Here is a 13,563-nt window from a genome sequence, read left to right on the forward strand (position 1 = left end):
GGCTCTCTTCATGCAGGCCACACCTCACCAAGACATCAGCCGGCGCATTGCGTCCTTCCGATATGAGCTGAGGGGGGACTGGACTGCGCGTCTGTCACTTGACTCCAACCAGATCAGTACTGTTGGTGAGTTGTTCAAGTGGAGGCCAAAGCTGCCTTTGGAATCATTCACGCATTCTCTTCTCCTAAATCTAAGTGCACAAAAAAGGGAGAACATTTCACTTAAATTAGTCTTATATAAGGCACTGATCTCTTTTTCGGAAAGTTGTTGTTCCTTGTGCGGAGAGCAAATTGCAACAATTTTGAAACGGATTAATGGCATTTCCATTCATTCCAATGGCAAGGGATGATTTGCGATACAAGGGTGTGCATTGTTGCACCCCATGTGTCACTGCTTTAGCTCAAATTCCTGCATTCTGATTGGGAAATGCATGAGTCCAATTCCACAGTGATGATAAAATATATCCCCAAACCCTCATATAGGCCCTGATAGAGGAGGCCTAAGTGGGCTGATTGGATTTTTCATGAGGAAGTGGCAAAACTTTCCCAAGAGTAGAGGCATGTTGGTTTGGAGTAGGAGAAGTGGGGAGTAGGCAGTGAGGAGGGGAAATGGGACGTAGGGTTTGGGAGGGGGTGGGGGGGCTACAAAAGCTCACTATGTGGGTCTTTCTCCAGAGTCCACGGCTCTTTGAATGCGTGCCGCTGAAACATTCTGGGATTACTGCCGTCTCCTAGGCAACAGAGGCCTCTCCCCAGCTGAGATGCTCCACTCTTTTGTTGAGCTGCCTCGCTGTGGGTAGACTTGTCTGTAGCCAGAGACCGACAGCCACCCCCTACTGCCCCCCTCAGTCGTTCACATTAAGTTTGCTTTCGGACTGGAGAGGAAGGAATCTCATTTATCAAGAGGGGTTTCACTGTGGAGAATGTGCAGGGCGGGATAGGGGCCTCCAGTCAACCTCAAGCAACTATTAAAATGTGTAACCCCGCCTCCCCCTCCAAAAACAGTTCAATTCCCTGGTTCCCTGGAGATAAATGAGAATGTATGTTTTGGAACTTTGACATTTTGAGGTGCTTGCCTTTGAATTTTTTTGGTCTTGTAAATTAAGTCAGATGAACTTTTAAAAGTCATTAAGGCCTAATGTAAGATCGTTTTGTGTGGTACTCCCAATTTACATGAATTAAAATTGGGAGTCTTTTCTGCCCCTATTTAAAGTAGAAGCGGTCAGGTTTATGTTTTCTTTTTTTTTTTAAATGACCATCATTGCGGTACTCAAACATATCTTTGAAGTCTCGCTCCGCTCCCTCTCTTATTGTGGACCCCGGAGGCTTTGTGGAGGTGTGACTGCAGACACCCAGGAAGGTTTTAGGGCGGGGAGACGGGGAGGGGGAGATTTTAGCCTGTAAATGGTGTGCAGCCAAGAGAACCGTGCACCTTGAAAGCCTCAACTGTAAAAGTAGCAGCTGTCTGTTAGTGGTTGGTCCTTCAGCCCTTTGTGGTGCACATTCCTGAGCATGTGAGCTTTTCTTCTTGATTTCTTATGAGCATGCACTGTATGTGTTTTTTTTTTCTTCCCGGAAGATTGACGTAAGCTCGCTAACTGATTCTCCCTCTGTTTCCTTCTCAGAAGCGTGCAGACCCTGCAACGACACAGAGCTCCTAATGGCCGTGTGTACCAGTGACTTTGGTAAGTTGCGCATCCTCACGTGAGGAGAATTTTGGCCCAGAACGTTAAAAGATCTCGCAAAGCAGAAAAATAAAAGCTAGCAACAATTTTAGGTGTGGAGTCGCCCAATGGAGTTCACCTGCCAGGTTGCAAAAACTTAGTGTCTACTTTTGCAATGTGAGTGGGACAATCTTTGGAAGAGAAGTCGTCGGACTTTGGGACCTGACACTAATCCACTTTCTGACCTGAAAGCTATCATTTATTTACAACAAATCATGCATCTTTGTTCTTTTATCCATGCCAGTGATGTAGTACAGTGACAGGCAGGAAAAAAAATACTCTTCCACTATATGGCAGAAGGTACAATTAACTTTTACTTGGATGGGATGGAAGGAAGCGAGGGAGGAAGAAAGGAGGGAAGGCAGCAGGAAGGACGGAAATAAAGACAAAGCGGAAGCAATGAAGGATGGCTACAAGGATGTTTGAAAAGAAGGAGAAAAAAAGAATGGGAGGGAGGACAGAAATACGGAAGGAGGTGAGGAAACGTGGACTCCAGGAATTATGGAAGGAATGGGTCTCACCGCTACTTTTAAGGTTTCCACAAAGATGAATCCACATCCGGAACTTTCACAAAAAGAGTCCAGACGTCTCCATTCAACTTTTGCGTGTCATCACAACCTGGACGGCTGAGCAGACAAAAGAAAACGGCATTGGAGAACTTAATGACACTTTATGCATATGTAGAAACATAAACTACAAACCTGGGTTCAGTTGGTCTCACGGTGACAACTTTCGTCCTGTCTTCTCCACAGTGGTGCGAGGCAACATCCGGTCCGTGGAGGAGGACGAGAATCTCCGCGCCGCGGTCATCAAGGTCAGCGCCACGCGGGTCTTCCGCCAAAAGTACACCCTCTTCACCGGCAACGGCCGCATGGCCGCTCGGGGGGACATCCGCACCCTTCTGCAGTGCGGCGTCAAACCAGGGCCCGGCAGCTTCCTCTTCACCGGTCGGGTCCACTTCGGCGAGGCCTGGCTGGGCTGCGCCCCTCGCTATAAGGACTTCCTGCAGGCTTACATGGCGGCCAAAGCGGCCCAGCAGATCCCATGTGAACTTCCCGTGGACTGAGCTCGAAACTTTTGTCGCTGCTTGTCTACGGAACCGAGGCGGAGGGGAATGTCGCTTCGAGTCGTGGGGAAACCATTGCGAGCTACTTAAGGGTCCGTGAAAAATGGGACTTTTCCCCAAATGCCTTTTCAGTGCAATAACAGCTTACCGGGCTGTGACGGCAGCTTTTCGGCTGCCAGAATAGAAGCATTTAGATTGACATGGCAACACACAGGGGGGAAATTTGATTGGACCAAAAAAAAAAAAAAAAAAAAAAAAAGAAAATCAAACATCCGTGAGCGAAAAGCCACCAAATGAAAAGCATAGTTAAAAAATAAATACAAATAGGAAAACGTAGGCTCCTCATGGGAGTCACTGAAACTCAGGGAATGTACAGAAATGAACTCAGCAGGGACACAAAATACTTCCCAGCAGAACCAACGAGTTTTAGTTGGTGACGTGAGTGGGCGATGGAGATTATAAATCAGATGAAAATGCACTGAGTGAATGAATCGCAATGCTGCAAACACACAAAAAAAAAAAACATTAAAAAACCAAAAATAATAAAAAAGCAAAGTATATGTAGCACGGCGGTGCATTTCAGAATTTAATATATGCGCATACAGATATTGTGAGCATGTACAGTAATAATAAGGCAGTCACATGGCTTGCCCTTATTCTGACAGTTTGTGTCAATCACATGCAAAAGAAGTCTGTCGAATGCAACTGGCGACAACATGTTTTCAAATCGAGAACGCAAGCAAGAACGGAGGGAAAAAAAAAATCGTACAATGTACAAAATGCCGTTTTCTTGCACTACATCAATGACGAGATCGTACCAAATGACTTTTAAGTGCCGAAGTCTTAAGTACTGCCATTTGCTGTGTATATGTGAATACGAGAACAAAAAATGTAAATATGTGCATAAGAAATTCTAAAGAAGTATGTCAATATTGTTATGAGTTTTTTATGTTCTGTGTCATTCAAATATACTGAAAAAAAAACCACTCAAGAGATGCGTGCTTGTTTTATTGCAATTACAAAATGTGATTTGAATGATGGAAAAAGCCCGTTTGAAAAGGTTCGGTTTGAGCTCAAGGCTAAACCTTTCTCACGCATAAGTCACTTGTGAAAGGCTTACAAATAGAAGGCCAACAAGATTTAGCGTGTGTGTGTGTGTGTGTGTGTGTGTGTGTGTGTGTGTGTGCAGAGGTTGGAATTCCGTTGTCCTCGCTCTGCCATTTTCAGGAGCCAGGAAGCAATAAATTGCCATCAAGCGAGCACCGTGGCAGGCACGTCTGAGCTGAGGTGCCACACAGTCGCTCGCTCCATCCTGACCGTATGTGTGTGTGAGCAAATGTGTGTGTGAGTGTGTGTCTGTGTGTTTTAAGTGCCAGATGAAACAGTAATGGGCGGACGGGAGGCACCAGAAATATAATTTAGCATTACCTCCGGCACACACACTGCTGAAATACTTTTTCACATCATACTGAAATGAACTCAACCATCTGAAGTCACGCAAGAAAGGAGGGTGAGAAGGGAGGAAACAAGGATGGTATCAAACTCGTCGACCCTGTTTGACTCATTGGAACTATTTCACCATCACATCCTCCTCAAATGTTAGATTTGGTCTTTCCCATAACATTCCCCACAGCTGTGGGGGTGTGTCGGCTGCCGATTTGGAAAGTGTGGCTGACACGTCAGCGCGGTGCAATTGCATTGGCAAAAAGACACTTTGGGATTACAAATCAGGCACTGTTGCGTTAGTGGTGAAAAAAAGCTTCATGACATCTAGTTAAGATTCAACTGTGAAGAAAGAGGTCTGACAACTTCTATCCTTTCTTTCTTGCTTGAAGTTATTTAGCAGGCCATAGCCTTGTCTAATAGGAAAAAGTGCATTGCTTTCCAAACATTCTGGAGGGGCCCATCAATCATTCACTTTTTTCGATGCTCGCGGCAAGGCTCCGTCCTGATCCAACCTATTCCCCCCTACACACATTAAAATGCCACAGAATCTTTAAACTATTATGTGATAATTCGTCTTCTCCAGAACAGAAGGAAGGCATTTAATGGCTTGTGTCCCATTTCAGCATACGGTTGATTAATAGTGACGAAGAAACAGCTGTATCCCTGGCAACCAAACAGAACAAGTCTGGCGTGTCCGCCTCAGATCAGCAGCCGCCAGCTGAGCGCGAGCATTTCCACGACCACACTGGCATCCCGGATTCCCATTACACCCTTCGGACAGCTGGAACTGCGGGTTGGGATTTCGGTGACGCCGCCACGCAATCATTTACATCCATCAAGCGACGGGAAACCTGACTGTGATGGATGACGCGTTTCATCCATCTAATCTGCCGCCTATGACACTGTCAAATTCACCCACAACAATATTGTTAAACTGACTGTGTCGATCCGAATGGAGGATTAACGTTGCAGCGTCAACCGTCATTTATTACGGGGAGTCATTTCCTGACCTTTGCTGCATTATGTAAAAATGTGACCTTATGAAATCAATGACAAAAAAAAAAGGTGGGAGTGGGTTGCAGAATAACATGTAATAGAATGGAGAGTGGACTTAAAGTACCTACAATGCCACAATTCTTATGCGGGTGGATTGCTATTGACTCCGATGCATTAAGCGAGGCACTTATGAAAAGTGGTCGAGCCATTTCCTGACCTTTGCTGCATCATGTAAAAATGTGACGTTATGAAATCAATGACAAAAAAAAGGTGGGCCTGGGTTGCAGAATAACATGTAATAGAATGATGTGTGGACTTAAGTACCTACAATGCCACATTTCTTATGCGGGTGGACTGCTATTGACTCCTATGCATTAAGCGAGGCACTTATGAAAAGTGGTCGAGTTGGATGTGGTCATCTGAGGAGCAGAGTAGGCAGTCGGGTGGGTTGAGAGGTGAGGCCAGAACGGAAAACAAGTGCGAGCATGTTTGCGTGGCCGTGTTATCCCTGTGAAGTAGTGAAGGGAGAAGAGCGAGGAGGCCCCTTTTGTTCCTCAAGAGCCTGCAGATGGCTGTAATCCTTTCCAAAATGTGCACTGAAAATCCATCAAGGCAAGAAAGAGTGGAAATGGTGCGCAGGAGCGTGGAGGTGGGCCACCCCCTTTTACCAGGGAGGTTCAAACAAGCGTCCTGGGGAATTTTCCCGCCAAAATAGTCGATGAAAGGAAAAGGGAGTTGAATGATGAAGGGGCAAACTCCACACAGCTGCCACGTCCTCACTGTGTCCCTGGGCTTGACGTGAGACCGCAGGGTTGGGGTTGGGGGTAAGGGTACTATTTTAAAAAACAAAAACAAAACACTAACTGTGCACTAATAAAGCCACTTGGAGATTTGCTGTGTTTCGGTATTGTGGTAAATGAGCCAGAATTGATCTCCGGATGGCCCAACGATCATTTAGTTTTCTAAACTGGAAAAGAAAAAACTTTTAAAAAGAGAAGTAAAAATAAACACCCCCTTATAACCAGAGATGTGGCTGCGTCTATCTCCCGATGGCCCAACAATCATTTAGTTTTCTAAACTGCAAAAAAAAAAAAAAAAAAAAAAAACTTTTAAAAAGAGAAGTAAAAATAAACACCCCCTTATAACCAGAGATGTGGCTGCGTCTATTTAAATTACCTCTGATTCACCCCAAATAAAGTTCAGCTGTTCTAGGAGCCCCCCCCCCTACATTTTTGTAATCTGAGAGCAGAGAGCTTCTGAAAGGAATTATGAACAGTTTGAAATAGCAGCAATGGAAATTGACGGTTTTAGTTTCCACAATAAATACAAAACAAAACATCATTAACGTGTGTGGTTTTTTTGTTGTCCTCAAATGGGCCAACTTGTTTTCTTACGTCATTGGTGTTCAAGTAAGATAATAAAAGGAGCATACAGTCCACTGCACCTGTTTCCATTCACTGTTCCCTGACCAATTAACCGCAAGAGTTTGGCTTCAAATCGGAGAAATTTCCTGGACAGATCACTTGAGTTTCCTTTCCACGGCTTTGCAGCGTTTGTCCCCTCGAGACTTAAGTTACCTCTTCAGGAACGCACCTATTGTTCGAGCTGTCGGTGAGTAAAGAGGTAGGGAGGAACGAAACTGCCACTCACGCTCGTTTTGTTATGTTACTAGTATCTCCTTGCAAGACGCCCCCCCACCCCCTCTTGTGTTCTGCAGCTTCCAGGCAAAATGTATCAACTGATACTGACTGGCACGGTGTCATAAGAGTGCGTGAGATCGGACCAAAGCTAATAAAAATGATCAGATTTTATTTTCAATATTTTTAAAAATGTTTAAAAAATATTTTTTTGTATTTCTTGAAGAGCATTTTTTTTTAAATTTCTCAGCGAATCGCATTTCCATTCATTTTAATAGGGAAAGATGATGTCAATGTTTTGAGTTTCGAGCATTGTCACTGGACAATTTGAACTTGTATCTCAAGGCACCACCGCACAATATGTTGTGAAGGCTGTGAATACACGGTCTCCACTTGTATTTTTTTTTTTAATTGATAATTGGAATCCATTTGCTCAAACATGCACAGATGATGTGTCCCAAACCATCCAGCCAATCTTCCAGCCATTCCCTTCGCTCAGCCCAGGCGAACATGTGCGCTGGAATTCTCCCCCAATTAAGACAGGGATTAGCCAGGTCCAGTGTGGGAACAGGCGTGAGTGTGGGAAAGCAGAAGGGGTCTCTCTCCTCCTTCCTTCCCTCAGCCTCATTCTCACTCGCTCCGGTCGTCCCTCCCCTGTCTGTCTTTCTCACCCTTACTGTACCTCTCGGCCTTACTTTTCTCACCCTCAATTCTCCTTTTTTTTTTTACCCCCAACAACTTTTCATGTGAGTCAAGCATTCGTTTTCCTTCCAAACCTTCCCTCTCATCCCCTCTTTTTTTTATTTTACTTGTCATTATTTCTTTTTTCTTTCTTTCTTCACACAGCCACCCAGAATCTCTATAGCTTTCACTCCCAATTCTTCAAGGTTTGCTGAAGAGCATGCGACCCGCTTCAAACAGCCCTCCAACCCCCGCCTCCCTTTTAGTGCCTCTCCAGTCCGGGTGCTGAAAGCTTGTCTGGAGAGGAGCTCGGGACTCTGCATGAATAGTCTGATGCAAAAGTGGGGGGGCCAAAAAGACAACTTGTCCGAAAAGAAGAGACAGGTGTCGGCTAAAATTGCAGTTGAGGGTTAACATGGAGGAATTTTGCATCAAGTTGGTACGGCGGTAACTTGACCTTGAGTTCAATTCATCTTGTGACCACGATTATACCTCAGGTTTTTTTCCCAAATCTATCTTCCCTATCCGAATGAAATATAATGTTTCATATTTTTTAAATAACCCATCAAGTGTTAAAGGAGAAGTTGTTTGAAGGTTTAAAACTACTCCAACATTTATGCTCATTTCCATTAGCCCGTTTATGGCATTTTGCATTATGTTAGCCTTAAATTACTGGAATTTCAATAGAAGAAATTATATGCTTTGGAAGAGCATTTTGTTGTTTAATTAGACTGTATAACTATATCTATTTATCAAGCTAATAAGCAAGTTGGCAAGCTAGCCATCGAGAGTATCACATAATGTAGCTATCCAAGAATCAAACATGAATTCATTCCACATGCTTTTACACTACTTGCTGTTCACTTGCCATTGTTACCGACTTGGTTCTCATGATATTCCCAATCCCAACCTCCCAAATTCCCACCGGCTCCATATTCTTCCTCGTTATTGTCACTTTTCCTTGCCCATTCCCACTCTCCCCGGCCGTTCCTTGTGTTCCAATAAATCTCTTCCCGGCGCACTGGGGCACACAAGGCTTGTCCGTTCCAATTACAGCCTGCCCGTCCGGCCCCCGGACTCACACACTGCGGGCCCGCGAGCCCCGTTCTCATTAAGCCCGTATCAATTAGGCATTAACCTCGTGAAACAAAGGGGCTCTTGACGAACAGCCCATGTGAGGTACTTCCTCTGCATGGCTCCCCATCCTGGGCAGGACACATTATAAGCTTTTTTCCCCCACCGTGCTGGCCACAAAACAAATCTGTGCGCAAAGTGTCAACAACCAAACAGAGCAAAGAGGAACTAGAAAGTTTGCGTGAGATGCTAAAAAGCGGCATAATGTTGATGAGGCTTGGCTTATAAAGCATTTAATAGGCCGGTATGAAACAGCGCAGGCTCGGACAAACACGACAAACAGACCCTTGGGAAGGTGCGGATACAATTTCATGGGGCAAACGGTATGCAGTTTCATGTATGCATTCTGTTTCTGTCAAAACACTTTGTAAACTTGTACATAAAGTTCTGACTATTATTACAAGGCAGTTTCCACATCTTCTCCTATCTTTTTAATTACGTGTACGGAAGTTTCATTCACACCGATTACAACTCTGTGTCCTTGTTGGCACAGCAGCAAAGAAGCAACCTGCTTTTTTGATTTTCCCACAAGCTCTTTGGCACAGTGACTATGTTGGCACAGGCCCAAGCTGCACCCCCACACCACTCGCCCAACCACACACACCCTTTCCCAGGGTCCTGGGAGTGTAATACATTACCAACAAAATCCCACTTCCCATTCCTCTCAAACTTTTCACACCCCCTCCCCTGATGGGGCAGCCGTGCCCCCTCAAAAGGGGATTGGGGGTGACATGTCTGTATGACTCCCTGACAATGTTCCCATAATTCCACAGACTGGTTCAATTTACTTCAAGATATTTATCTGTATGACTGAAGCCACATTTTCCTTTAAGATGTTATGGCAGCTCCAAATTATGTCAATAAACTCAGAAGGGGGTAATTGGGGTATTTCCATCTGCGATGTGAGTAACACGGGAAAGCCTACTAGAGCACCTGGAGTTTAAAAAAAAACTGTACTATAATAATCCTACAGGTGAATAAAAGTATGCATGCCCTCTAAAAGCTTAAAGGGATTTTGAGAGAGTGTTTGGCCTTACACAACAAATGGGAGGCAACAGTATGAAAGTTCAATTCAGGGAAAGGAAAAAAAAAATGGCTGCACTCACAACAGAGCATAGAAGGGGAAAGTGTTCACGGACGGGCGTGTACCCGTCTGGGTAACATGTAATGACATTATTCTCACCAGGGTGACCCCTCATTGTCGCTGCGCTTTCTTCTCCCCAGCTCGTGAAATTGACATAAGCTTTACAAACATTCCAGGCATTTTTTTCTCAAGGCCAGATTTCTTCTTGTTTTTTTGCCGAGCACAGTGGGGGAGAAAACACACCACCTAGTGATCACACGAATGAATGCGGAGTGGGATGCTGTTCCCATGCCATTGCGCTTGTGAGTTAGTACGAAGTCCAGTGTGCATTTTAAATAGAGCGGATTTTTTTTCATACAATCCCGACATATGTCTGTCTTTTTTTTTTTAAAACACTTTTTCTTGGAAAAAAAAAAGTGAAAAATGCCTTTAAAATGTCTTTCAAAAGAAAATATCTGAATGATCATCGTGTGACCTTCCGACCTGTCAAGATGCTTTTCGATATAGTCCTGCAACTGGGACACCTGTTGCTCTGGCGGTGAGAAACTTGTGCTCCTCCTCATCGATTCCCTGTACCAACTGAAAAAAAGAAGTCCACATTAGATGCAAGATTGTGCGTCTATCGCAGCCAAAGTGCTAAAACGTTTGAGCATGGAGGATTCGCAGCGCAGCTAAAGTTTCACGTACCAGCGCGGGGTCCGTTATCTCCTTCAGCTGTTTCCGCGTTGACCGACCAGGATTCTTGGAATATCTGCTCCAGTTTTGGCATCCTGCGTAAGGTTCAATTTTCGTTCACAGTCGCTGACTTTGGTCACATACGCAAACACAGAAAAAGAACACTCACTCCTGATTGGTCAAACGGCTCGACGTTTTGACGACTGCCACCTGGAAGAGAAATGTTACAACAGGTTCCAAGGCTTCAAAATAATATTTGGTTTTTAAATACAAAGGAAAGTGTGCCATGCAAACATCATTCCCGCAGACAAAACAAGAGAAGATCAACCCATTTAGTTGACCTGGTGTTGGGCCACTTGCCGCTGAGCCCCCCCGCTTTGACTTATGCTGCTCAAGTTGCTGTTGACGTTTGCCGGATTCTTCTCTTGGCTCAGTGGGCTCCAGGCTGAAATGGCTTTCAGGGGGTCCTGGCTCCAGACCTTGGTCTAGTTTGTCCAAAATCTGCTGCCTCTGAGCCCTACATGGTGGGTCGAGACGACAGGTGAACTAACATTATCTAGAATAGTTATGTTTCATGACAATCACGTTTAATGTAACAAGACTCAGAGCACCTATAGGCACATATTAGGGCGTGATGGGTCTTGGTGGTCCTCTGCAGTCTCTTTTTGTAAGCCTGAGTGGCAGTGGCGAGCTGCTCTTCGCGGGCCCTATAGGAAGCACGGACATCCCTCAGCATGTTGTCCACAATGGCACTCCATTTGTTTCCCTCGGATGCCATTTTGGCTCCCCCGAGGCCATCGACGAACTCCTAAAGGCGCAATTAAAGCATCGGTGGTGTCAAGATATTTTGGATATCCTTCTGTGTGTTTGTGCAGCTACTCACAGTTATGTCCTTTAAATAGCACAGCAGCCTTCCACGATAGAGCTCGTGGAGCTGTTTGACTTGCAGCTGCAGCCTTGAAATCTCCTCTTTGGCCTCCTTCAGTTGACTCAGACAGCACACACATGTCTTGGATGAAACAAAACACGACAGAAACAAGAAGTAGTCATCGGCTTTATTTTGTGACCGCGCATCCACAACAGTGTGCCAATATTTCCATGTTTTAATTTTCTTTTTTTTTTTGTTACAGCTTCACTCCAATGCGACACTACACATTGCGTAATGACAACATGTAAACGTTTTTTTCCCCCCAACTTTTGTATTTTCTCAAATCTTCTTGAGTATGATGGCACGAGCTTGGCACATGGATATATACAAATGAAGTTCATTTTGGAAGGACTGCACTTTACTGTGATCTTGACAGTTCTTGCTCACCACAGTCTCCTCAGATGGTTTCCGTTGGCTGCTTTGGATTTGGTGCTCTTTTCCCATCGCCCCGCTGACGGCCAAACATCGGTTGCAACCACAAGAGAGAAGAAAACGCAAACCACATCACAAGAGGAAGTCAAGAGACTACAAATGAAAATCAAATCAAAGAGCAGATGCGCATGTGGGATGAACACCACCATCTTTCACAAACTCGCTCCGGTTTTAGAATGATAATCCAAAACATTCCTCACATCTCCTCCTCGAGTTTCCTCTGCTGCTCCTCATAGCTGCGCTTCAAGTTCCCCAGCATGTCTTTCATCTCCTCTTGATTTCCGAGGAGCTGCGGGGAGTAATAAAACCTGAATGTTGTGATTATATGCAAGTTTGATTAGTTCGACTCGGTTGAGGAATGTGGAAGAATGAATTATTGCGAGGAAGAATGACTGAGAAACACATACCGTTTTTTCCATGCTTTTCTGACCCTTGTTCAAAGCTGCAAGGTCTTCCGGCTGTTAAAATGAGAATGGCCAGGTCAGTCCTTCCTCACATCTCCTGAATTCATTGAAAGCATCACAAGCAAAGGCCAACACCTCACCTTGACTCTGGTCTGCAACAAGCGGCCAACGAGGGTCCTCACTCGGTCCAGCTCCCCGTGAAGGTCCTGCGAGGTGTCCCGAGCACTCTGGTGCTGTTCGGCCAGCTGGCTGCGCAAGGCAACCTGCGCCTGGGCCAAGGCCAGCAGTTCAACACTTAGCTCCTTGCTTTGGCCCAGTTCTTTATGATGGGCCTCAGTTAGAGGCAGGTCGTTCCGCTTGAGCGAGGACAACTCTTGGTCGCTTTCCTCGCCCGCTTTGCGGTGGGTCCCAGCTGACTGGAGCTTGCAGAGTAAATTGTCTCGCTCGGTCTGTAATTGTTTTATTTCATCCTTTTGGTTCAATATCTAAAGATGGGGGAAGATGTAAAGAAGATGAAGTACATGAATGACATCAGACAGCTTTTCTAACCTTTATTGCGCTAAGGCACATACACTACGTCCAAACATCACCGATACCAAGCAGCCAATACTTGATGAAGCCAGTAAATTGTTCGATTTGTGTTTAGCATTTCACTGCGTACTGAATGTTTTGATTTTCTGTTCATAATAAATGTTTGAATTAATTAAATTGCATTTTTCAAAAAGGCAAAGTGTGACCTTATTTTTCAGCTCAAACGTCTCCTCTTCAAACTGGGCTCTTATCTTGTTTATGTGAAGCTTCTCCTCCACAAGCTCCTTTGATATCTGAGTGTGAAAAAAAATATATATCTATAAAGATATATATGTATACATATATTTCTGCTTATAGAGTGTATCCAATAAAATTACGCCCAAAATAATGAATACTCCACCTTTAGCTTCTCCTCTTCGCTATGGACGAGTCTGCTGGATAAGTCTGTGTTGGAGGTGGACAGATGAGTCACTTTATTCTCCAAGTAGTCTACTTTGATGGAAAGTTGCTCATTCATGTCTTGAGGCTGCAAAGAGAAACCAATGTCAGTGTTTGCCTTTTGACACTGTTCAGTGAACTGACTGAACTGAACATTAAGTACAGTGGGAGAATCAAATTTAGGCTGACGCGATTGTATCAAGATGTAAAATGCTGTACTCACATTTTCCTCTCGAATTTGGTCCGTAGCTTGATTTAAACGTGAGCGAGGCTCCCGTGGGTCCATATTTACAATTCCTTCAGTAAGTGCAGTGGAGTATTTGATACTCACTCTGCGTCCCTCAGCGGAATGTTGCCATGGCTCAGTACAACACAACACTTCACAACA

At 44.7% G+C, this 13,563-nt stretch overlaps 2 protein-coding genes and 1 long non-coding RNA gene across 3 annotated transcripts in view; 1 reads left to right on the forward strand and 2 right to left on the reverse strand.

Moving 5' to 3' along the window:
• The window catches only part of LOC109526535 (uncharacterized), a 12,511-nt gene extending 10,042 nt beyond the window's left edge, over positions 1 to 2,469 (reverse strand). The window contains exon 1 of the long non-coding RNA XR_002170364.1: positions 2,245 to 2,469. This is a non-coding gene — a long non-coding RNA (uncharacterized LOC109526535). The remainder of the gene's footprint in view (positions 1 to 2,244) is intronic.
• The window catches only part of metrn (meteorin, glial cell differentiation regulator), a 7,480-nt gene extending 3,717 nt beyond the window's left edge, over positions 1 to 3,763 (forward strand). The window contains exons 4-6 of the mRNA XM_019887869.1: positions 1 to 125; positions 1,625 to 1,684; positions 2,476 to 3,763. The exon at positions 1 to 125 is cut by the window's left edge and continues 12 nt beyond it. Coding sequence (XP_019743428.1) covers positions 1 to 125; positions 1,625 to 1,684; positions 2,476 to 2,789 — 499 coding nt within the window. The 3' untranslated portion in view covers positions 2,790 to 3,763. The remainder of the gene's footprint in view (positions 126 to 1,624; positions 1,685 to 2,475) is intronic.
• A 6,003-nt stretch (positions 3,764 to 9,766) lies between these two features.
• Positions 9,767 to 12,693, reverse strand: ccdc78 (coiled-coil domain containing 78). The gene is made up of 10 exons (XM_019887777.1): positions 12,347 to 12,693; positions 12,210 to 12,260; positions 12,003 to 12,091; positions 11,758 to 11,821; positions 11,326 to 11,451; positions 11,054 to 11,250; positions 10,784 to 10,959; positions 10,612 to 10,652; positions 10,455 to 10,537; positions 9,767 to 10,346 (listed from the first exon to the last, which is right to left on the reverse strand). Exons 2-9 carry the CDS (start codon positions 12,219 to 12,221, stop codon positions 10,478 to 10,480), a joined length of 765 nt encoding a protein of 254 aa, XP_019743336.1. The 5' UTR covers positions 12,222 to 12,260; positions 12,347 to 12,693; the 3' UTR covers positions 9,767 to 10,346; positions 10,455 to 10,477.
• Between the last annotated feature and the right edge of the window lie 870 nt (positions 12,694 to 13,563).

The sequence above is a fragment of the Hippocampus comes genome, unplaced genomic scaffold, assembly GCF_001891065.2.
Source record: "Hippocampus comes isolate QL1 unplaced genomic scaffold, H_comes_QL1_v1.1 scaffold416, whole genome shotgun sequence".
Classification (NCBI taxonomy): Eukaryota; Metazoa; Chordata; class Actinopteri; order Syngnathiformes; family Syngnathidae; genus Hippocampus; species Hippocampus comes.

What these genes read in the sequence shown, in the direction of transcription:
- ccdc78 (XM_019887777.1), bottom strand. An exon ending in GGCAAGTGGCCCAACACCAG is followed by an intron (nt 10,653 to 10,783) that starts GTCAACTAAATG and finishes TTTCTCTTCCAG; the next exon opens with GTGGCAGTCGTCAAAACGTC. An exon ending in AGCCGTTTGACCAATCAGGA is followed by an intron (nt 10,538 to 10,611) that starts GTGAGTGTTCTT and finishes AACCTTACGCAG; the next exon opens with GATGCCAAAACTGGAGCAGA.